The sequence below is a fragment of the Amphiprion ocellaris genome, chromosome 18, assembly GCF_022539595.1.
Source record: "Amphiprion ocellaris isolate individual 3 ecotype Okinawa chromosome 18, ASM2253959v1, whole genome shotgun sequence".
NCBI lineage: Eukaryota > Metazoa > Chordata > Actinopteri > Pomacentridae > Amphiprion > Amphiprion ocellaris.
The window spans coordinates 27,058,258-27,081,979 of NC_072783.1; the positions used below are offsets into that span (position 1 = coordinate 27,058,258).

Here is a 23,722-nt window from a genome sequence, read left to right on the forward strand (position 1 = left end):
TATTGGTAGTATTGGTGGTAGTAATAGCAATGTGACTACTACTAGTAGTAGTGGTAGTACTCACTACTGCTGCTGATACTGGCACTGCTACTACAACTTGTAATACTATTACAAATGCTGATACTACTTCTACGACTCTAACAGCTGTTTATACTACTACTGCTGCTTGTACATTTAGTATTACTACTACTTCTTGTACAACTATACTGCAGCTACTATTAATCGTCTGGTATTTGGTTGTCAAGCTGCTAGCTCGCCTTAGCGTTTTGCTAGAGGCTAACTAGTGGTGGTCCTCTGATACCCGAGGCTTCGACACATGCGTGGTAGCTCATGAAGCAAATGTATCGAGCCACTGTGCCGACGCGTGGTTTGGTCATGTGACTCGGTGACGTTTGAATCATTTCAGTGACGTTTGAAGCACTCAACTGCTTTGAATCACCTGATTGGTTCGGTTTGTTATGCGACTCACTGGGCGGGATTGAGTGTGTTCCGGGATAGGAGGTCCCTTAGTGTCGTTCATTTGAATGATTTAGGTTGGTTTTGTTGCTGTCGTCAGTTGCTATTGATAGATAGATGGATGGATGGATGGATGGATGGATGGATGGATGGATGGATGGATGGATGGATGGATGGATGGATAGATAGATAGATAGATAGATAGATAGATAGATAGATAGATAGATAGATAGATAGATAGATAGATAGATAGATAGATAGATAGATAGATAGATAGATAGAGCTGCAGCAGGAGCCAATCAGGAAAAGGTCCTGTGTATGGCATAATTTCCATTTGCTGCCGGATAACAAGGCAACTGCGAGTGTTATTTTTATTTCACCTGCATTTACATAGGAAAACTCAGGGCAAGCCCTCATGTACAATGATGCTGCTGTAGAAAATATAATTACACTATTGTTGTCCTTGAAGTGCATGCCTGTAGGAGCCAATGCCCAGTTTCAATGGAATGGAAAATTACTTGAATGCATTCAAATTATGATTGACTTTGGTAAGTGATTGTTTCACAGGTCCAGTGTATGCTGTGTGATACCAGGCTCATCTGTGCTGTGTGAACAGGTTTTTTTCAGGGCTGTGGAGATAGTGAAAGAAGAAAGCCCTTGAGTCCGACAACTGTTGATAAATTGTTATTTCTAAATAAAAAAAATCATATCCAGTTACACAAGCACACCCACTGATCTGTTTTCAAGCACACCCTCTTTACCAACCTCTTTACCAATTAACACCATGACATACTTTGCCAAAATCCACAATATAATCTGTATTTGCACCAGCCCCATGTGAAAATTACATCAGTCTGTATTAATAGAGCACATCTTATGAATGTAGCAGCACTGTTTAAATGTTTCATAACAGAATATAAGTGAAGAGTATATCGGGTTACAGACAAACATGGCAAATAAGAAACATGCTCTTCAATAGTTATTGTCATTATTATTACTAGTAATGTTATCATTATTGTAGCCACTAGAACAGATACAATCATCTCGTGTAGTCAAACAGGAATGTGCATTGCGAATCAAATCCAAAACAATCCATGAACCATGAATCGACTGCACTTAATTTTATTGACCACTAGATGTCCTACTCGAGCACTGTGTGTCAGTGAAGCCTCGAGTAATTGAACCATGTTTTGAATGAAGTGTCGAAGCTTCAACAAAGCCTCGATCACCCATCACTATGGCTAACTAGTTAGCTCTCATAGACTGGAAGCTCTCAACAAGATTTCATAATAGAAAAAGAGCCAAAAACTATTCTTACCTATGAAAAGTCATTCCAAGTTTCCTTGTCTCAATCGTACGACGCAGTGTGTAACTGTATGCAGCACAGTGAGCCGGCATACTTGTTTCCGTTTTCACGCCGTCTACATCAACGGAATGCACTGAAACTTTGCCCCCACTAGCTTAGCCTCGCTGTAGCACGCAGCTCAAAGGGGCGTGTCCTATCTACTCATTCATATCTATGACAACAACGGTAGCTACACATAAGGACGCCTGACGTTGATTAGCTGCGTAAATACCACTATATACAGTCTATGGTAAATACGTATGTGAATCGCGTCATTGGCTGCAGCAGCCAGTCACTGGTCACTCACTGACTCACATTGAAAAATAGCACAGAATGAATTGTTACGTGTTTATTTTATTTGCAATTTAGGTTGGATTTTTTTTTGTGCGCAGCGCAGATTTTCTGTGCGCGGAGACCGTGTCAGCAGTGCGCCCTGACTATAACTAAAATAAAATCAGTCATTTAAACATTCATTTTGATAATAAAACAGCTAATACCGCCTGTCATAAATTGGTTGAAGGAGTTCATTTCTGTTTTTTTTTTCTTGGCAGAAATAGAGTTTCCCCACAAATTATGCCACGACTTACAATAATTAATATAATATATAATAAGTTTTCTGTCAACTAATAAAATAATTACCTGCTGTTTTGATAATTCATTAGTCAGTTTGAGTCATTTATTTATTTTTAAAAAGTCTTCTTTCTCACTTTAGGATACAATGGGCAACACTTTCATTATTTTTTGACATTTTCTAGACAAAGCAACAAATTGATAATTCAAAAAATACATTTAAAAAAATACAAGATTGATTAATAATGGGAATAATGATGAGCTGCAGCCCTGACTATGACCTAGTATTAAAGTAATTTTTTAATCATCCATTTAGATGTTGAAACAATGGGCAATAATTACTCTGCTACATTTAATTTAATCACTTTACTAAAGGAGCAAAATTACAAAAGAAAAATGATTACATAGGAGCAACTAATTATCTCTTGAATGCAGGTGTCAGTTAAATTTTGTCACAAAGTACCACTGAAAGTTTTCAATATTACACTACAACCAGTTACTGGCCATGAAGGAGTCACTGATTGTTAGATAACTGAAGACCGAGATTACCCTTTCCGACAGCCCCTGAAGGCAGCACCGTGTGCACACATGCTGTAAACTGCATGCCTCTTTGGTTCTCCTCTCTCAAATCCATCCATCCCTATTCATCCCGTCCCTCCGTCTCTCAGCGGTACAGTGCACACTTTGGCTGACGCTCACAGAGGCCTTGTGGGGAACCAACAGTTTGAAAACAAGTCCTGTGAATCATCAGCAACACAGAAACAGACACACACAGCCCCCTATCCATCCCTCGCTCCCTTTGGTGTCTCCTTTTTCTTTCCTTCAGTCTCTACATCCATTTGATCCTCTCTCTTATCTGTCTTTTCTACTTTTTCTTTCGTGCCTCTGCTTGTGTGGTTGGCCTAGTTGTTGTTGTGAGCTCAGAAAAAGACCTTGATGCGTTCAGACACTTGTGACGGTGGGAGAGAAGAGGAGCAGAACCGTCGCTGTTGCTCTGTGATCGCTCTCAAATTGTCGGTGTGATTAAATGGATGATGACAAAGCATTTCGTCTTAGTTCAGTGGGTCAGACGCAGTAGCTGTGGATCAGAGTCCTATCTGCGATGAGTGAGTGGATAAGAGAGGGAGCCTCCATCTAGTAATTACAGACCCTCCTGTGATACGAGCTTTAAGAAAAAACTGTCAAGAATAAGCGAAGGTTGAGTGTAAGAAATGGTGAGACGCACTGTGATGGAAAAACACAAGCTGACGATATCAACAGTTTTACTATATAACATTCTCTCTATCAAAATTTACAAAACCATACAAACTATCAATCAAAAACACATTTTTTCATTGATTCAACAAATCACTTATCATTTATATTAAATCACAGTTACAGGATTGTTTCTTTACACAAACAGATACACTGAAATTAGATACAAAATACATTCTTTTACAAGCTGTTTAGGTTGATTCGTTCCCAGTTTGTGAATGTTCCGGTTGTTGAACAGTTTTTCAGCAATGATACATCCTCCAGTGATAAATAATGAGGTTTCACGCCTGAAACGTGGTCCAGTCTAATTCCTGATGCAGCAATCACGTCAAATGTGGGAATCAGGAGGCGCATGTTTGGGTTCCTACAGGAAGATCAGAACAATTAATAAAAACGCGGCTGGTTTATCAAAATGTCATATATAATGTTAAATGAAGAAAAATCATAGCCTGCCACTCAGGTTTTTAAAATGAAAGTACAAATACAAACAGATTTTAAGACTTTGTGGCCATCATGTGCAGACCTTTCAAAGCTCTGCATGTCAAAATGAGATCTCCACAGCAGTCATCTGGTTTCTTTTATCTCTGATACATTCCCTCTTTGCTTGCTGTCATTCAGGACTCACCGTGTACGTAGAATTTTCTAAGGACACAAGATAATCATCTCCGATGGGCTCAAACTGTTGGAAAAGAAGATTAAAAAAATCAACTAACTGCAACACGTTCAAATATTTCATTACCTTCACATCCACTCTGACAAAACCATCCACTTTAATATTTAGTTTCCTTTACTTTACACTCAGAGCATGTAATTATGTACGTTTCCAGCTTTTGAACAGTAACTCGTGTTACGTATTTTGACATGTGTCGCCATGGCTACCTGTGTGCTGGAAGCAGCTGGTTGTGCAGGAGTGATGTCAACGTCTTCTGAGCCATACGTTGGGTTCTCAAAAGTCTGAAAGCAGACACAAGGCAGGAACATTCATAGCAGCGTAAAGGAAGATGAAACCAGGTGAAGATCATCACATAATAAAAATCTGACTCAGGAAAGCTGCATTTGAGGGGGTTAGAAGCAGAGTGGTCTAACCCACAATAAATCTAAACTGAGTTTTATAGAATAATAAGAATAATAATAACTGTATTTATATAGCACCCTTAACAGCGTTCACAAAGTGCTTTGACAGTTAAAACATGCAAACACAGACAATCAAAAAGCTATAGGAGACAAGTCAGAGCAGTCACTTCACAATAAATAGTAAAAATGACAATAAATTAAATGAATAATTAGCTAGATTAGCACGCAGCTCAAACAAGGGAACTAGGCAGTTTGACAATTAAAGAACAAGACTGAGGGTTAAAATTAAAAGTTAAAAAAATAGAGAATTAAAGAATTAGAGAGACGACATCACACCAAAGAACTAGGCAGCTAAAAGTAAAATCAAACAATAGAGAACATCTAAAATAAACAGGACATAATATAGAATATAATTTCTGTAATATTTTATGATCTAGATTTTAGTGGCAGAGTTGTATAACCCATAACCCAAATGTATCGTTACAGTGGCGCTTGAAATGTCAGACCATTCCCATCCCATACAGAAAGTGGGTTAGACCACTCTGCTTCCAAACCCTTTGTTTGACATCTGTTTTTTAGAAAATTCCCTTCAAGACTTTTTAAAGTGAAAGACCGACCTTGTCAGAAATGTCAGGCTTTGGTGGACTTCTCGTGGGCTTTACCGGAGCACCATCCTCCTCCACGTACAGGGGGTTATTAATGTTCTCCTGAGGAAGCAAAAACATGGCCATAAGACACTCCTCATCAACATCTTTTTTGTCATGATTTGCATGTTTTTGCACTTCCTGCATACAAAATATAGGATAAAGTGAAACAAAAACAGCAGGTACAGGAATTACACTGAGTTTATATTAGAATATATCATAATTGATTTGTACGGTGCAGCAGGAGAAAATCAATAAAGGAAATGTAGCATGTCACATGCAGACACCAAGGAAAAGGAGGTGTGAAGCAGAATCGATGCAGTCTGCAGGCAAGCAGTGATTTTTGTTTATTGACCTTGTTTGTTCCAGCAGGAGCAGAGGTGGCTGTCGGCAAGCTGCTGGGTTCAAGCTGTTCTCCGGCTTCATACGCTGGGTTCTCAAAATTCTTCCCCGCTGTGTCGTCCATGGACACAGACGTGCAGGGAACCTGACATCAGGCAGGACGTTAGACAAAAGACAGCAAAGTATACACTGTTTATCTAATCAGGACTAGAAGAAGAGACATATAATCTATGTAAATGCCATTTGTTGGGCACTTGATAAATATATTTAGGGTTTTTTTTTTTGCTTAGTTTTTTTTGGGGGGGATTCTTTACTGACCGGTTCTGCGTCTGGCCTTGTTTCACTGATGTCAGTTTTCATTCCATTTTGGGGCACACCATTCCTGAAAGTAGGCAACACGCCAAACAGAACGTCATTCTACTAACATATGAATAGAAAACAATACACTAAATGTAACACTTTCATGTATATCGAAAGCATACAACTAATCTAAATTTCGGCATCCATCCATCAAGGTACAATAAATTAGCTTTTAATCTTGATTTTTAGTAGTAAAAAAAAAAATGTGGGTGTGTCATTTGGACATACATATTTATATATGCGCTTCTTTTCTCTTCCGGCTCAGTCTCACCTGAAACTTGGAATATTGGGCATAGATGGCATACTGGGCATGCTGGGCATACTGGGCAAGTTGCTCCGCAGCCTCTTCACCACGTCAGGTTTCTTTCTGATAACATAGACCAGAGCGACCAGCAGAGCCACGACCAACACCGTCACCCCGATGGCTATTCCAACTGCCATGGAGTAAAGGACAAAAACAGTTGAGAGGAGATGCACAAAGAGGCTCATTAACACTTGACAGCGTTATTTTAAAATTGTGTTATTGTGTTAATTTTCTGAAAATAAAACCAAATATACCTGAAGTTGCGACCACGCCACGTGAGTTGGTCTGGCAGAATTCTCCCTCCCAGTTTGGAGGACATCTGCAAAACAAAACGCAAACATTACAGTTCAAGATCCCTCTCGAATGGCACAGAATTAATAGCACAGTTTATTTACAGAACCGCATATGTGCTGTTTCATTCTGACAGCTGAGTGAAAAGACTGAAACAAATGTCTTACTTGCAGAGAGCCTTGTTGTCATCGAAATAGCAGGTGCCTCCATTCTGACACTGGCATGGTGGCGGCATGGTGGGTGGTGGATCAAAACCTGAACAGTCATAACAACGAGAGTCATTTTTACTACGTTGGGGCAGAAGCATGATCATTATTGGGGCATCGGTACAGTCTAATCTACTAAATTTATCACTACGCTGCACACAAAGACAACGCAGGGATGTTAAATTGTGTCAGTACTGCTGCAGTAAAGCTCACAGATCAGTTACTGAATCTTTAATCCATGATGCCCACTGTTTCTATAATGCATATTCGGGGAAAATAACTAACTTTTTTTCTTACCTGCATCACATTGAGTGCTACTGCCTGAAACAAGACTGGTGCCTTCAGGGCAAGCGCAGCTGTATCCCCCCGGTCGGAGCAAACACAGGTGGCTGCAGGTTCCCTTACATGGATTCTTCACTGCACAGTCAAAGAAAAGTGTCTTTGATTTCAACATGTCGAAATATATGACTTACATATGCTAGTTTGTTGCGTTTGGAATCATAGCTGCCAACAGGACTTCCACAGCCGGCTTAAAGCACTTAGATTTTTTTCTTTTCTGCACATTAAATGCCAGAAACATAAAAAACTATATGCTTTTTGTGCACTTGATATTCATAATGTTGAATGAAAATGATGGTGTAATGTCACACAACCATAAAATACACATAATACAGACACTTATTCATTCACATCCTGTTAAGATTATATACGCTGCCAACAACAAACCCTCCTCCACACACACATATTGTACTGAAAACAAGACAGCATGTGTTAATGTATTTGAATATGTGAGTGCAGCTTACTAGCTATGGAGTTGTATCTCTGCTGCTGGTACACAGAGACCTGGGTCAGCCAGGGCCCAGCAGTCAGCAGCTTGACCTTGTCTCCGCGGCCAAACTTGTCCTGTCGAAACACTTCGCCTTTCTCCTGAGTGCTCCAGTAAACATGGTCCTCGAATACGCTCACGCTGAAGGGGTTTCTCACATCTAAGCAGGATGCAGCAATATGTGAGCGACTAAACTCAGCCCCAGTAATGGAAGTACATACTGAATGTATAATGTATGGAGAATTACTGAAAATGCTGAAACTATGATCACATTTCAACATTTGCTTTAGATAAAATTACAATCTCACATTTATCATCGCATTTCCTTTCTTTCTTAACTTATTTGTCTGGTATGTTTAAAAGGGAAAACTCCTCTGGAATTTCATTTTACACTGTGTATGAAGACAATAAAGCTTTCTTATCATATCTTATCTTATCTATACCTCACCTATATAGACAGCTGTTTTACGCTGCTCTCCTGATGGCAGAACGGACTCTATGCGGCTTTCTTTGGAGTCAGACCAGTAGATCCTGTCATCATTGGTGAAGTCAATGGACAGACCAGTGGGCCAGCCGAGGCCATCAGCCACTAAAACTTTTCTCTCCTGACCATCCAGCCAAGAACACTCGATCTTTGCTGCCTCCCCACGGTCTGCCCAGTACAGCATCCTGCAAATAAACAGCAGATATTAGAGCACTAGTCTCTGAAATGGGGAGATGACAGATAAACACAGTCACACAGCTGGTAGAAGCTATAATATTTCTGCTGTACTTTCACATGCATTTCTCTAACAGAGATTCAACATAAGAAGATAAAACTAATCTTGTCATGTATTACTATATTTTTAATTAATGTTAAACAGAAATCCAGACATATTTAAACGGAAACACAATCTTTAAAGCAGATGCTGTCCAACAAATTTAAATGCACAAACTAAGCAACACAGCACCAAAAAAAAAAATAAACTAAAGGCATCAAAGTCAATCACACATCTAAATTACTGCAATCTGTAATATAGTTTTGTCGGATGAGGTAGCTCTGTTCCTGTCCTACCTATAATGTCTGCCTTCACCTCATCATTTTCTACAACATGACAAAAATAAAACTTTAGCTTGTTTGTTTTTCTTAAAAATCAATCACAAACATCTTGGGTGACGCTAAGCCCAGGATACAGTAACGATGCAGCATTCTCCTGGGAGGAGAATGCTGCATGAAATACATGGCTGATGTCAGGCTTATATCCTCATTTGACATCTAATGAGTCAGGCTAGTCTTACCCCAGTCGCGGGTTGACAGCCACAGCAGATGGGTGACCCAGCTCAGTCTTCACCAGATGCTTTCTGTATCGTCCATCCAACATGGCCACCTCTAACCTCTTTAGCCTGGAGTCTGCCCAGTACAGGTTTCTAAAATAAGATAAAAACACACAACTATTCACAAAATATGCTTTGACACATGCAGACTCTCTCTAAAGAAGCTGTTTATTTTAAAGATTTGGTCGACCCCTTTATTCACAAAAGAGCTCATTTATGCATTTAATTCAAGGCTTCAATCACATTCATGTAAATGGATAAAGTAGTTTTGAATGATAAAGTACGATTAGGCTCAACGCATGCGACTACTGAGGGAATGTATTTGGGTTGAGTTGAGAAATGTCAGCGTCAACTCACCTGCCGACCCAGTCCACAGCGATGCCGTCTGGTGTGGTGATGTATTTGATGTCGAGGGCTACAGCAGCACCGATGTTATTACTGCCATCATCCACTGAAGGGATGTACGCTCTCTTAATGGCACCTGGTGCAGAGTCTTTACCAGCAACAGTGAAGTACACCATGCCTGACAAAGCACAAGGACATGGTCAAACCAGATTTAAGATTTGTTACTGCAGGATCCAGTTGTCTTCCATTTTTTTTGTAGCCTCCAGTGTTAAAGTCTTACTGTATCCTTTGTTGTCGTGGTCCCAGTCGTAGTCCATGGCCATGATGTGCTCCTCCTCTTGGATGAAGTCATGGTAGCCCTCTGTCTGCAGGTTGAACCTCCGGATACGAATGTTCTCTGGTAGCAGTAGGAGGGGAGTCGCTCCTGATGGAGAAGCAGATGTTTACACCTTAAGTGTTTCTGACATCGAACAGGGCAAATATAAAGACTCACAGACATTCACTGAAGGACTCAGGCTCTTCTGTGAGATCTTATTATAAGTTACACTTTCTCTACATAGTGACCTGCATCTTGTCTTTTTATGAAATACCCATCTATATCTTCTATACTATAGCTTTATATTGTGAAGATAATAAACAGTATATAGTGATGAGATTAAGTATTTTTAACAGCAGTAAAAACAAGAATTATTCATCATGTAAAGGTATTCTTACCTGTTCGAATCTACAGCTGAAGAACTCAAGGCAAGACTAGAGTAACCATCAAATCATTGATTGCCAATCAGAGAGGCGAGTTACTTTATTACATCTACTCCAATATCTAATTCAGTAAGCATTGAAGTTGAACTTAATTTGTATTTTTAGTCAAACTGTCTGCGTGTAGTTTGTGTCTGTCTCCAGGCTAACAAGAAGACTGTTCTTACCATCAGCCTCGCACATGTTGCCGTCGCCCACTTTCCTGTATCCAGGGGCACACTCACATTCGTAGCTGCCTTTAGTGTTTTTACAGAGCTGTGGACAGGTACCGTACACCTCACACTCATTGATGTCTGAAAGAGTGAAGAGAGACAAGAAATAATATTCAAACAGGTGTAGCAGCAGACGTCTGGTCATGTTTGCTCTTCTCTGCAGATCTGATGGATGCGGTGATTCCCACCAAATATTTATCCAGACGTTTAATTAATGTGCTTGTCTATGTGTGTGTGAGTACCCAGGCAGGTGTAGGTGCTGTCTGGGTCCACTGTGTATCCGGGCCTGCAGGAGCAGATGAAGCCGGTGCCGTTCAGGTTGGTGCACTCGTGCTGGCAAAGCTTCTCCTCACAGTTGCGATCGTGGCCAAAATCTGGAGCCAGACAGCAAAGAGCACATTCGCTGACGCATTTAAAACCGCTTCGGCCAAAGTAAGTGCTTTGTTTACATGGGCAAATTAAGTTAGATATTGATCATAGTCCAGTTATCTGATCACAACGATTGACTGCATTGAACTTCATGTGACCACGAATATATCAGCCAACTGCACATTTCTGCTTCCCAGGTAGATTTAATAATAGGCATTAAACTCAGATTAAACAAGGATGCTGCCAGTTAGCTGAATGACTGTTTTGTTTTGGTACTCACTGCAGCCCATTTCGTCAGTGCGGTCTCCACAGTTGTCGTTGTGGTCGCACACATACGGCAGGGCCACACAGTGCCCGTTGGTGCATTTAAACTCTTCCAGTGTGCAGGGGGCCAGCGTGGGCTCACGGCCTGTGAAGGACAGTCAGAGTGAATCATCAGCACAAGTATGCAGAGAAGGTTGAGTGGGTACGCAGTGAAAACATCACTTCCACTAGGTCTGGGATTGAATTCAGAGTGTTCTCTACTGTGTTGCTCTTCAACTGTTAAAAAAAGAAGACACTGAGTGCACCACCCACTAGTTTAAACACCTACAAGCTTTAACATAGAAGCACGTATATGTAGATTTACTTGAACCCACAAGAATTCCCTCACAGTCATGTCCTTGTGTATCATAAATTGACATCAGTCTCTCTGGCTGTACTCTCCACTGCCTGGAAACAAATGGATTTACATGAGCTAGCCAATGTCCACCTCCACTCTGAGTCTAACTATTTAATCCTCTCTCAAAATAATTTGCTCTGATTGACGTGTAAGCCGATTGTGTAACAATTCCATAAAACAGACTATTTCCTTATCTCTTGTATGTTTCGTGCTTTGTCCTATGCAGACGTTGATGTCATTATGGGATTTCCCATTTCACTGGCCTCAGAGAGGACGGTGGAGGAGCATCACTGTTGTTTGGACTAATGCTTAACAGTCCCAGAAACTGATGACAAATGGTGCATTTGCTGAACCTTATTACAAATCTGGTTATGGACACAGTTAAAAAGAAGAAAAAAGGCATTATTTTTTATCTAAATAAGCAACAGCATTACACAGTAGAAGCATATCGCATCGCCAGGACATACATCATCTATGTAGTTCTGTTTGTCTCTGTGTGTTTACACATCTAAACCTCGCTCAAACTTCTTCCTCAGTAACTGTTTTGATTTGTGCATTTTGCTGCAGTTTATCAGTTTGTGGTATGCATGTGTAGGAGTCGTACAGAGTTCTTCCTTCTCATCGCTGCCGTCTCCACAGTCATCCTTCTTATTGCACAGCAGGCCGGCGTAGATACAGTAGCCGTTGGCACAGCGGAACCTGGACGGCATCTCACAGGTGATGTTCCCTATTCAAACGCACACAAATGTAAGCTGAGGCCAACCTCTAAGTATATACAGTATTGCTAAAAACACTCTGCTGTTATAAATTTACTACTACTAATTGTCTTAGTTTATCAACCATCTTGTCCTTTACATCTTGGATACTTAATTACTGAGAGGATTAATGAGGGAAACTGTTGCAGAATTTTTTTGGCAGGTTTCTATGTCACTTTACATCATTTAACGAAGACAAAAGTCAGTATTTACCAATCTAAGTAGGACACAAATTACCAACATGAAAATCCTCTAAATATTATCTCAATCTTCAGCCAAATTAAGGCTTAGGACGGAGATTGTAATGCAGTTAAAGAGGTTAATGACTATTCTAATTTCACAGAGATGAATGAATGCAGACAGAACAGAAACTTTTCCGATATAAACAACATGTTTTCTCACAGCACAAATTGAGCTGTTCGTCAGAGCTGTCCCCGCAGTCATTGATGCCGTCGCACACCCAGCTCTGGCTCACGCACAGAAGGTTCGCACACTGGAACTGATTGTCAGGGCACCAACGGCCTCCTGGGTAACGAGTGGCTGGAAAGGTTGGGAGAATTATGTTCAAAAACCAGTCTACTCAGTCACATTGTTTAAGCTCCAATGAGGCACTCATAGGAATGTTTTTGTCAGATTCGGTAACCACTGCTCTTGGATAAGATAATATTTTACTGGCATGTCCAGATATCTGGAGCGTTGAACTCTCAGGGTGCACGTAGCAATACAAGAAGGGAGTAGACAGGTTTCAAAACGCCACGTTCTTTTAGGTGATGTTTTATACCTTGATAAATTAATGCTCAGTAAATAGATGATGGATAGAGAATGATATGTAACGAAGTCTCTTGAACGGAGAATGCTGCAGTCTCTTAACCTCTAAACCATCAAGGCCTCACATGTCCAAAGTTTAGCCATATTTCAACATGTTTGGATTTGAAATTTAAGGAAATTCTTAAGATTTTCCCCCTCAACTGCCTATTTCAAACATCCACACAGTCAGCTGATCTTGTAAAGCTACTCTGTAATATAATTACTGCTGGTGTGTATGTTTCCACAACCGTTTTGGCTGAAGTTCCCCTTTAATTTAATCTCTAAATAAGTGACATCAGCTAAAACTTTTTAAATCCCATCTGTGTTTCTGACTACTCTGATGTTTGCACAACTAGAGCGTATTTACATCCATGTGGTGGCCTTAAATCGGAAAAATCACCTTCTGCACATCCAAAATACAAGTGCACTAACAGACTGCAGGAGCCAGGCAGTTTGCCATTAGTTTTAGTGTTGTTTACTTACGACAGCTGGTCTCATCTGACACGTCCTGACAATCAGGCCGGCCGTCACACTGCAGAGCAGCGGGGATACAGTGGCCCGAGTCGCACTGGAACAGACCTGGACGACACGTCTGCAACTCTGTAGGAGAGCCAAGATGTTAACATAGCGTTGTTTACAACGGAGGATGTGTTTTGAGGAGGTGAGTTTGTGTGCAGCTCACCACAGTCTCGCTCATCTGAGTTGTCCCCACAGTCGTTTTTATTATCACACACCCAGTTTCCAGGGATGCACTGCTCGTTGTCACATCGATACTCACTTTCAGAGCAAGGCCTTGGCTCTACAGAGCGTGATCACAGAGATACGTCTTCAGCGTTAGATCAGAATGACGTGTTAGTGTTTACATATACAACACAAGATCAGACTACAAAGGGACAATGAGTGTGAGGCTCGAATAAAACTGCATACAGATTTAGGATAGATTAGCATGAAGAAACAAAACATGCATATTTGCACTTCCTAGATTCTTATTCCAAATTAAAAGCCAAATCTGAAGAAACAGAAACATTTCAGAACACTAGTGGACATGCAAGACTCTTTCTAATGTGTGGTGATTTCCAATAATGTCAGCTGGAACTTTGCTCCAGCCATCCGGGACCCTCTGCAGTATAAAGTGGGTATAGCTAATGGTTTCTAATAGCTTTTTAAATGAATTAAGTTGAACAGTGACACTCACGGCAGTCTCTCTCATCCGAGCTGTCGCCACAGTCGTTGATGCCGTCACACTGCCAGCGGATTGGGATGCAGCGGTGGTTGTCACAGCGGAAATCTCCCAGAGGGTCACATGTCACTGCCTCTGTTGGAAAGATAAAGTCAAAAAGCAGCAGGGAGATGGTGTTTCCACATGTGGTCAGAAAAAACAATGTACCGTAACTGCATTCTGCTGTTTAAGGTGTAAAACACACTGAAACTGGACAGTAAACTGAAATATCAATTCGCATAATCACCTTTTTTATACTCTTAAATTCTTATCAGAGACATTCAGTCCCGCTTATTCTCATTAATAAAATCTGAAGTGAAAATTTAAAGTTGTGGTTGCTCTTCTCCCATTTCACAACGCCATACATTTTGTGTCTCTTGCATGATGGTATTTGCCTACAAAAGACAACAGAACTTTGAATTTTTTCCTTCATCTAGGCATTTTGACATGGCAGTTTAAGGATAAGCTGAGAACAAATTGATAAAAGTCCGTTGCTGACCAAAAAAAAATCAATTATCCATTGGATTACTAGGTTGTGTAAGTGCCGTATAAATAAATTCAGTTCAACAAAATTTCAAGATTATAGTTTGATCTGTATATGAGTTAAGTTAGGATACGACAGAAAATGTGACTTTTCTTGAGAAACTAAGGATTTTCAAAGACACTAATGCTGTCTTGTACTGATTTTTCTTGAACTTTACACGACCTGGACTAAATTTGATGTGGACTCGCCTCCTGCAGTTTTTTTTATTGCAGCCCTGCCTTTGCAAAGCAACACATCTGCTGACACATAAGCACTGACCACAGCCTTGCTCATCACTGTTGTCGATGCAGTCATTAGTGCCATCACAGCGGGCCCACTGAGGAATACAGCGGTAGTTTGTCTTGCAGGAGAACTCTGTGTCCTCATCGCACTTGTACTCTGGACCCACTGGTGAGAGAAAGCAAGAGAGAGCGACCCAAGAGGTGAGAATGGTGGTTAGACAAGAAGACAAAACTTTCCAGAGGAGATGACAAATGAACCAATGAGCAAAAGCAGAAGAAGGAGGATGACAGCAATAAGATCAAATAGTGTCAAATAGTCTATGTCACTTATATTTAGAAAAATCCACAAAGCAGGCAATATAGCATCGTTGATTTACCCAGATTACTCCTGGGATGCGGCTGCGTCTACATTGATTGTACATCACTGAAAAACAGATAAATCTATGCTTGATTAAACTGTCAGGTTGTTCTGCCACAGCGCTCTGCTATCATGAATTACAGCAGTGCCTTAGAGGAAAATCAGAGGAGTCACATGTATAATTCCTGCCTCTACTGGAGTCAGATCACAAGTTAAGGTCAAACACTGTAAAATGTTCTTGCTTTATTCCTATTAAACTGCCTTTTCCTGATGTCTCACTTACTGCAGACTTCATACGGCTCATCAGATCCATCTCCACAGTCGTCCTGGGCGTCACACACATAGCTGGATGGCAGACAGAGGCCGTTGGCGCACTGGAACTGTCCTGGATGGCAGGTCTTCTGGGAACAAGTCTCGGCATCCTCATCGCTGCCATCTGAACAGTCATTTACTCCGTCGCAGTGCCAGGACACGGGGATGCATTTCTTGTTTTTACACTGGAACTGGTTTTCCTGGCATCTGTGATCACCTACGAGAACGAAAAAAGAGTTAAAGTTACCTGAATTTCTGATCTTTTACAAGAAAACAAGCGAGCAAAATCAAATTTAAACAACCACCTGACCAGACCTAATAAAATCATTTTAGTGTGGCAAGTGGAGAACAACTTCTTCTTTAGTTTTTCAAGAAATTTCAAGGTTTGATTTTGATTTCCTATTAGATTTCCCACACTGAAGCATTTCATTACAGTAACTATGTTTATTGTCATACTGCAGAGAGCTGCGTCCTCGTCCGATGTGTCAGGGCAGTCCGGTTCGCTGTCGCAGATGAAGCCGGGGAATGTACAGTTGCCGTCCTGACACTGGAACTGGCCGATGGGGCACAGACGGGGTGGGCAGGTCTGAGGTTCATCTGAGCCATCGCCACAGTCTGACTGGCCGTCACACTTCCACCATATAGGAATACACCTAAGGACAGGAGGAAAGTTGGGTTATACATGATTCTTAGAGTCAGGTTGCTGGGGAATGCAGCCCAAAGCGGCTGGTAAACTTTATCTGAGGCTAAATGCTGGCACAAGACTGATAGTCCACAAATACCTTAAGAGAAAGTTGAAAAGAACTTTGAAAAGAGAGTTTAAGAGGGTGTGAATTTCTGTAAGGGGTCACCATGCTTTTTGAAGTGTCTTGAGATAAATTATGTTGTGAATTGGCAACTTAGAAATGTTTATTGCTTACTGCATACACTGTAAATGCAAAATTAACCTGCACAATGTTTAGTTTTTTAATAAATTACATTTCTCTTAACTGATCTTTGCATCTTAAACTAGTTTCTCATCTTCAATGATAATATGTTTGGGTTTTTTTGGTGCCTTTGATACCTTTTACTTTTTATTTGTCTGCTTTTATCATACAATTCAGTTTTCTCTGTACCACCTATTAGTTTATATGTGATACAACACATTTAGTGGCAAACAGGTAATGCTTTTCTTTGTCTTGATCAAAATTTGGGAACTGATAAGAAATTAAAATGAAATAAGTAAATAATATTAATGTTTGGGAATTAATCTTTTTACCCCTGATGATGGGTAATATGCTGCACTTTTATAAATACATTAACATTTTGTGATACAGAACAGCAATTTTTACACAAGCATATATAAAAAAATCAATCTGAAAATGCAGTAAAATCATAAATAACACAAATAACTATTTCCTCTTTTCTTACACGCTTCTGAGATTCCAGGAGACCCATTCCTCACATTCAGCAATGTCATATACAATTAGCAGATGACAAAAATACAGAAGACTACGCAAAGGCAATACGGATTAAGCGTAACTATCAGACTAACTTCTCATTGTCCCCACAGCGGAACTGAGTGCTGGAGCAGTCGGCGACACACTGGACCTTAAAGCCCACTATCAGTCCGATGAAGTGATCTGGACACTCGCAGGTCGCTTTCTGCCCACCAGGTGCGATCAGACACAAATGACTGCAGGTCAGGTCATGGGATGAGCAGGGGTTATCACCTGGGAAGTAAGTTGATTGACAAATGATTTTCTACAGTCCACTGACACATTAGGAATATAGACGGTTGTCATTTACGTACTTCGAGGCTGCCTGTAGGGATGGTAGACGTGAATGTCGTGGGGCCGATGTGTGTTGTTGCCCATGACTGCTCGATGCTCTCCAGTGTACTTATGGGCTTTCTCCACAGTGTGCGTGTTCCAGTCCGTCCAGTAGACCCAGTCTTCAAACAGGGAAACAGCAAATACATGGGGAAGTGCACCAGCGATGGCCCGGTGCCGGTTCTGCCCGTCCATGTCTGCAAAGCTAAGATATTCAGGCAGGTTGATACATAATGTAGGTATCTGACTGGTATTGCCAGGTAAAGTAACATAGAGACCTCAGAGTGAGGCGAAAGCGTTACAACCGAGTCTCTAAACTCACTCCAAGAAGTTAAGATGGGCATCAGCGAAGAAGATCTTGTTGGTGGTGTAGTCGATGGTCAGAGCGTTGGGCCACTCCAGCTTGGTGGTGATAATAGCAGTGACGTTTTTTCCGTCCATGCCAGCTCTGCCGATATACGCCGTGTCACCCCAGTCGGTCCAGTACAGCCATCTGGGAGCAAAAAAAGCCGGACGGGAAGGAACAGGTGGGATGAGGAAAAACAAACAAAGGATTAGGAGCAGATTATATTTATCTTTAGCAAAGAGCACACAGCTAGGAATGAATACTGCTGTATTTCTGGAGGCATTTTAACTTTCCTGACTACATCTGCATAGAAAACACAGGCTCATATAGAGTATTTAAACACCTACAGCTACTATACTGCCTCAGAAAAACAACTGTATACATCTGGTTTTGGTGTCAGCTATAGATTTAAAGGCTTGTGTGTGCGTATGTGAATACCCATATTTAGGGTTGACAGCCACAGCACGAGGTCGGCTGATAGTATAAGTGTCATTTCCATGTGTGATCACACCCGTCACCAGCTTCTTCCGGTAGCGCCCATCCAGCTCCATCACATTAACTGAGCTGTAATAACTATCCACCCAGTACAGCTTCCTGCAAGAGACAGAAAAGAAGTTCTCACATATCTTTATTTCAGGCAAAACAACACAAAAAAGTTAGATTTCTTAAAGGAGTAAACTACTCCTGCAAAATTAGAATCATGATTTATCTGTGAATTTAATGAAGTTCCTCCCATTTCACACACCTGCCCACCCAGTCCAGTGCAATGCCTTCAGCACCTCCTATGTTTTCATCCACCAATGTCTCCCTGTCAGTCCCATCAAAACGCATCCTCTCAATCTTTCCTACTTCTACATCCAGCCAGTACAGCCTCTTCTCGTAGTGATCGAACTCTAACGCCACCACATTGGACAGGCCCTGCTGGACTATACTCAGATGTGACCCGTCTATGGTCAAATTGCGGATGTAGTAGCGGTTGCTGTACAACAGGTATGGGGCAATGCCGCTGTTCTGACGACAGGTGCGTCCGTCCGGTTCACGGAGGTATCCAGGGGCACATTTGCAGTGGTACGAGCCAACGGTGTTCTCGCAGATCTGGCTGCAGACGGCGGGCGTGCTGAGGCACTCGTTGACGTCCTCGCAGGCTTTGCCATCTGGCATGAGTTTGTAGCCCGGGTGGCAGGAGCAGTAATAACCGGTGAGGGTGTCGGTGCAGATTTGGGCACATTGGTGAACCGGGGGGCTGCGACACTCATTGACTCCTGAACAGAATGAGGAAAGAGGGAGAAGTTGAAAAAGACAGGATTTCACATGAGATTTATTAGCTGCAGCAGAAATGGGAGTAATTTTATATGTTAATATTTGTAAAGACTTTTATACATTTATCAATAATAACAAAGAAAAAGTGGAAGGACACAATTTCAAGCACTGACTCCAATAGTTCACAAAAAACTCTTTCCTCTGTCTTCAATGTAGTAAAATTCTAAAACTGCATGATTGTGAAGGCTTTTGAAACCAAACAACTTCCCTGATAGTGTGCAATGAGGAGACGCTATTCATAAATCAGTAATCAAGATCAACATAATTTCACATTTGTGGGCGTTCCTCACCACAGCCTTTCTCATCGCTGTTGTCCTGGCAGTCCTTCAGTGAGTTGCACACCTTGTTGTCTTCGATGCACTCGCCTGACTTGCACAAGTACTGTCCGGGAGCGCAGGTGGGCTGAGGTGTGATGCACAAGCTGTCCGCCTCATCCGAACCATCCATGCAGTCGTTCTCCCCGTCGCAGGTGTAGTAGTTGGAGACGCAGGCACCGTTACCGCAGGTGAACTGGCTGCTGCTGCATGTGTCATAAGTACAGTGCAACTCATCGCTGCCGTCTCCGCAGTCGTTCACACGGTCACAGCTGGAGAGGAGAAGCAAGTCATCATTTAGGATTAGTTTCCCAACTGGTAAACAAATCTCTACTTTTGATCTCTCGTAGAATTCATACTTACTGGTAGGGGAGGAAGATGCAGAGCCCGTTGGTGCAGGCGAACTCGTTCATGTGGCAGGTTCGGTTGGGACAGTTCTGGAGCTCATCGGCTGCATTGGCACAGTCTTTCTCCCCATCACACACAAAGGATGAGGGTACACACCGTGGGTGGCCGGGATACCAGGTTGGACAGGTGAACTGGTTAGAGCTGCAGGTACGCTGACCTACAGGAGACAAAGAAAGGGGGAGAAGGGTCAGAATGGTTGGATGCTATAGAAATATGCAAGATCATACATTTAGGCCAACAGTGGGATGAGACAAGGGATAGAGCTGAAAAAATTAAAGTCAGCTTAAATGTAGTGCATTTTTCTAGCCTTTAACACACACAGTTTGCAGTAACTAAACGTCTAACTGCTTTCTCACCACACTGCAGTTCTGGAGCTTCGTCACTGTTGTCCCAGCAGTCATTGTTGCCATCACAGACCAGTGACTGAGGGATGCAGTTTCCATTGGTGCATGTGAACTGGCCTGGATTGCACGTTCGGATTATATCTTCTGCTCGGGAACACAAAAAGGGTGATTGGTAAAGTTAAAAAAACATGCTTTGAGTTACACGTCTTCAAAATGCAATAGCTTGAGTCACAAAGCAAGCTAAAAATCATGTCTAAAAACAAAAGCTGGTAACAAGTCAAAAGTTTAGGATCCGTACATCAGCAAACAAGTTTTGTCTTTGAATTTAAGTTGTACCTGTCTGTTGTGCTAAAATGTGAACTCACCACAAGTGGGAGGTTCATCCGTGCCATCTCTGCAGTCTTGGATGAAGTCACACACAAAAGACTGAGGAATACACTTTCCTGTATCACAGCGGAACTGATCCGGAGCGCAAGTTCGACCCCCTGCAGTACAGCAACACAGAAAGACGATCGCACAGATTTAGATCTACAGCGTGTTCGTGTGCCACCGTAAACTTTACAGGTGATAAAGATTCTACAAAGCATGAGCACGTCTCTCTTTTTCTTACATTGTCTCGCTCCGTGTTCAACTTACCGCAGAAAAGAGGGTTTTCATCACTGTTGTCCCCACAGTTGTTGTAGCCGTCACACAAGTTCCCAGGGAAGATGCAGATGTTGGTGTTGTCACACTTGATCTGGCCAGCAGGACATATGCGGTCAGCTGGAGAGGGTTCACACAAGGTTAGTAGCAGTCTTTTGATGCTACATGCAGGGTATGTATCTTATTTATCAACACAGAATCACTTCAGGTGTCTAATAAAACCACTGAGAAATGGCACGACTCAAATAAAGATGGTTTCTCATGCAGAGGAAACAGTCTGAAGAGTTAAAAAAAGTGACTTAGAATCAGTTTTTTAAACTTTCTTTCATATTTTGCTACTCATTATCCATTATAATCAGTCCATCAGTTAATGAATCAAACATTTGGTGAGGCTTATCATCACTCACGGCAGTTGATTTCATCAGACGAGGAGTTGTCACGGCAGTCGTTGTGACCGTCACAGACGAAGGCTGCACTGATGCAGCGTCCACTAACACAGGTGAACTCGGTGTCGGGGTTACATGTGGGGAAGGGGCAGCCTCGCTCGTCACTGTTGTCCCCACAGTCGTTTGTGTAGTCACAGGTGTAGCTTAGAGAGACGCAGCGGCCGTTGTCACAGGTGAAGTCCATGGGTGAGCAGGTGTGGAAGGCTGAGTAGGGCAAGAGGAAGCAAAGGCTGAAGTCTAACAGCAGAACAAGCTTGCATTCTGATGTTACGGAGAAAACAAATGACTCGTAAAATGAAGTGGATTAAAATGCATGCATTAAAAGTTAGGATTTCTCACCACACACTCTCTCGATCTCATCCGTGTTGTCGTTGCAGTCGTTGTAGCCATCACACTTCCACCGTGCTGAGATACAGTTACCATTGAGGCAGGTGAACTGTTCCGGTTGACAGCGTTTTCCTGTGTCTTTGATGCAGTCTTTGCCATTGTTGGCTAGGTACCACTTCCCCTCATGAGGACACTGGCACTCTGGGCCCACTGGACCTACAGGAAGGATGATCAGAGGTGAGAGAGTTAAACAATGTGCTGGAAACCAGACGGAATATAGCGATAGGTCATCTTCTTAATTAGTAGCATATATTTCTCTTTATGTTGTTTAGGATGTTCTTAATGAGTTCCAATCTCAAGTTAGCCACTCACTCGAAGCCAGACACTTACCTTATTGTGCCTACTATAGAAAATGAACATGATTTTATAGAAGATTTAATTGTCAAAAGACACATTAAGCCTTAAATCAAAGTTGCAACAAAAAATTATGACAGCATTATGTCTGAGGGGTCACAGACACAAATTCAGACACAAAAATGAGGCAATGTCCACGTATAATTGTTGTCTTTTTCTGTTGGCATCAGCAGTCTTATTTAGTAGCAATGCATACAGGTGGTCTTACCTGAAACACAGATATGACTGCATCCTCCATTGAACTGCTGACAGAAGCTGGAACAACTCTCCTGCTTAGATGCGGCATAAACGTGGATGTCATTTGGTCGGTACTGCATATCCTGGACTAGAACTGTTACGCCAGAACCATCGTCCTTCCCAGCCCTAAAGACAGATCTCTCAGTCCAGTCGGTCCAGAAGATGTCCTGCTGGAAGACAGTCATTGCGTATGGGTACGTGACCCCATGCACGATCACTTGTCGGTTCTCACCAGTCAGAGTAGACCGCTCAATCTTGTCTCTGCAGAAAGCAAGAGGGGAAAAAAAGAAAATGTACTGCAAAATTTGTACTTTTTGAATATGTAAAATAGGAAAAACTGGACATACAGTGTGGCATCAGCCCAGTAGAGCATCCTCTCCTCATAGTCCAGAGTCAAGCCGTTTGGTGTTGTTAGACTGCCACTGATGATGGTAGTTCGGAAGTTTCCACCCAGTGTGGCCCTCTCAATCTTAGCTGGACTGCCCCAGTCAGTCCAGTACAGGTACCTGGGATGAGAAAAAGTAGAAGAGGTATACTCAATGTTCACTCACAATACCTGAAAACCATCTCCAATCTATGGATTTATAAAATAACAGTTTGTTGCTTTTACCCGTAGCATGGATCAACAATGATGCCTCTGGGGCGGTTTGCACTGACGATAATTGAGCGGTTCTTCCCATCCACACCCAACGACTGAACATTACGGGCGTAGTAGTCAGTGAAGTAGAGACGCTTGTTGACCCAATCGTATGCCAGTCCCTCTGGGTCATCTAAGTCTGAGCAGTATGCAGAAGAGAGGATATTAAACAAAGCGACAAATACAATGAAAAGATTATGAAGGAAATGAGAAAATGAAACAGGGTGAACGTGAACAGTGACTGATAAACTCACTCGAAGCAAGTATGACAGGAGGGCTGGTGATGGATGTTGTGGAGATGTAGCCAATCCTGCTGCGACCTAAACCCATATACTGGGTGAAGAAAATTCGCTTCTCCTTGAAGTCAAAATCCAGCCCCATTAAGCTGTAGCCAATGGTCACTGTTGGATAAGGAACGCTGTGATCGGCTGGGTCTAACCTCATGCTGTTCAGCGTGTAGTCTGTGGTGAAAACTAGAAACTCATCGAGACCGTAGCCACATGATACTCCATTGCTAAGGAGTGACCCATGGGCACAGCCACATTTAGGTTGCTCCTGGTCTGGGATGGCAAAGCAGAGCTGCTGGCAGCGTCCATTGTCTTCATGGCAGGGGTTAAACCCTACTTGGTGGGCAGATGTAGGCTGGACATGAGAGTCAAAAATGGTGACATCCTTCAGTCCATCAAGACCGTCTCGAATTACCTGGTGCAACAGAAAAATTACCGTTTTGTGATGTTAGTGTCATGAGCAGAACACATTCAAAGAAGGAATATGAAAAATCCACATGAAAAGAAATAATTCTGGACAAAACTGTTCCGGTATTACTGAAACATTATGCTTGCTGCTACTTATTAATACCCTATTATTTTCTGATTTAGACAGGACAAAGTGTAGCCACTTTACAAAAGTCAGAATAGATTAGCGCTAACAC

General features: G+C 41.9%; 1 protein-coding gene across 1 annotated transcript in view; it reads right to left on the minus strand.

Annotated features, from left to right (window-relative positions):
- Positions 1 to 3,616: 3,616 nt before the first annotated feature.
- The window catches only part of lrp2b (low density lipoprotein receptor-related protein 2b), a 43,629-nt gene continuing 23,523 nt past the window's right edge, over positions 3,617 to 23,722 (minus strand). The window contains exons 40-81 of the mRNA XM_023278281.3: positions 23,046 to 23,493; positions 22,765 to 22,930; positions 22,502 to 22,660; positions 22,126 to 22,415; positions 21,516 to 21,719; positions 21,138 to 21,380; positions 20,725 to 20,850; positions 20,454 to 20,573; positions 20,101 to 20,232; positions 19,700 to 19,901; positions 19,313 to 19,608; positions 18,448 to 18,964; positions 18,141 to 18,296; positions 17,679 to 17,849; positions 17,338 to 17,561; positions 17,080 to 17,257; positions 16,002 to 16,198; positions 15,517 to 15,762; positions 14,913 to 15,041; positions 14,087 to 14,206; positions 13,574 to 13,690; positions 13,375 to 13,491; positions 12,487 to 12,624; positions 11,934 to 12,056; positions 10,949 to 11,077; positions 10,542 to 10,673; positions 10,255 to 10,380; positions 9,612 to 9,755; positions 9,344 to 9,509; positions 8,951 to 9,079; positions 8,121 to 8,341; positions 7,650 to 7,832; positions 7,144 to 7,263; positions 6,808 to 6,895; positions 6,604 to 6,668; positions 6,317 to 6,479; positions 6,004 to 6,067; positions 5,699 to 5,830; positions 5,317 to 5,406; positions 4,505 to 4,579; positions 4,251 to 4,304; positions 3,617 to 3,989 (exon numbers count right to left, since the gene is read on the minus strand). Of these exons, the coding sequence (XP_023134049.3) occupies positions 3,954 to 3,989; positions 4,251 to 4,304; positions 4,505 to 4,579; positions 5,317 to 5,406; positions 5,699 to 5,830; positions 6,004 to 6,067; positions 6,317 to 6,479; positions 6,604 to 6,668; positions 6,808 to 6,895; positions 7,144 to 7,263; positions 7,650 to 7,832; positions 8,121 to 8,341; positions 8,951 to 9,079; positions 9,344 to 9,509; positions 9,612 to 9,755; positions 10,255 to 10,380; positions 10,542 to 10,673; positions 10,949 to 11,077; positions 11,934 to 12,056; positions 12,487 to 12,624; positions 13,375 to 13,491; positions 13,574 to 13,690; positions 14,087 to 14,206; positions 14,913 to 15,041; positions 15,517 to 15,762; positions 16,002 to 16,198; positions 17,080 to 17,257; positions 17,338 to 17,561; positions 17,679 to 17,849; positions 18,141 to 18,296; positions 18,448 to 18,964; positions 19,313 to 19,608; positions 19,700 to 19,901; positions 20,101 to 20,232; positions 20,454 to 20,573; positions 20,725 to 20,850; positions 21,138 to 21,380; positions 21,516 to 21,719; positions 22,126 to 22,415; positions 22,502 to 22,660; positions 22,765 to 22,930; positions 23,046 to 23,493 (6,936 nt within the window). The 3' untranslated portion in view covers positions 3,617 to 3,953. The remainder of the gene's footprint in view (positions 3,990 to 4,250; positions 4,305 to 4,504; positions 4,580 to 5,316; positions 5,407 to 5,698; positions 5,831 to 6,003; positions 6,068 to 6,316; positions 6,480 to 6,603; positions 6,669 to 6,807; positions 6,896 to 7,143; positions 7,264 to 7,649; positions 7,833 to 8,120; positions 8,342 to 8,950; positions 9,080 to 9,343; positions 9,510 to 9,611; positions 9,756 to 10,254; positions 10,381 to 10,541; positions 10,674 to 10,948; positions 11,078 to 11,933; positions 12,057 to 12,486; positions 12,625 to 13,374; positions 13,492 to 13,573; positions 13,691 to 14,086; positions 14,207 to 14,912; positions 15,042 to 15,516; positions 15,763 to 16,001; positions 16,199 to 17,079; positions 17,258 to 17,337; positions 17,562 to 17,678; positions 17,850 to 18,140; positions 18,297 to 18,447; positions 18,965 to 19,312; positions 19,609 to 19,699; positions 19,902 to 20,100; positions 20,233 to 20,453; positions 20,574 to 20,724; positions 20,851 to 21,137; positions 21,381 to 21,515; positions 21,720 to 22,125; positions 22,416 to 22,501; positions 22,661 to 22,764; positions 22,931 to 23,045; positions 23,494 to 23,722) is intronic.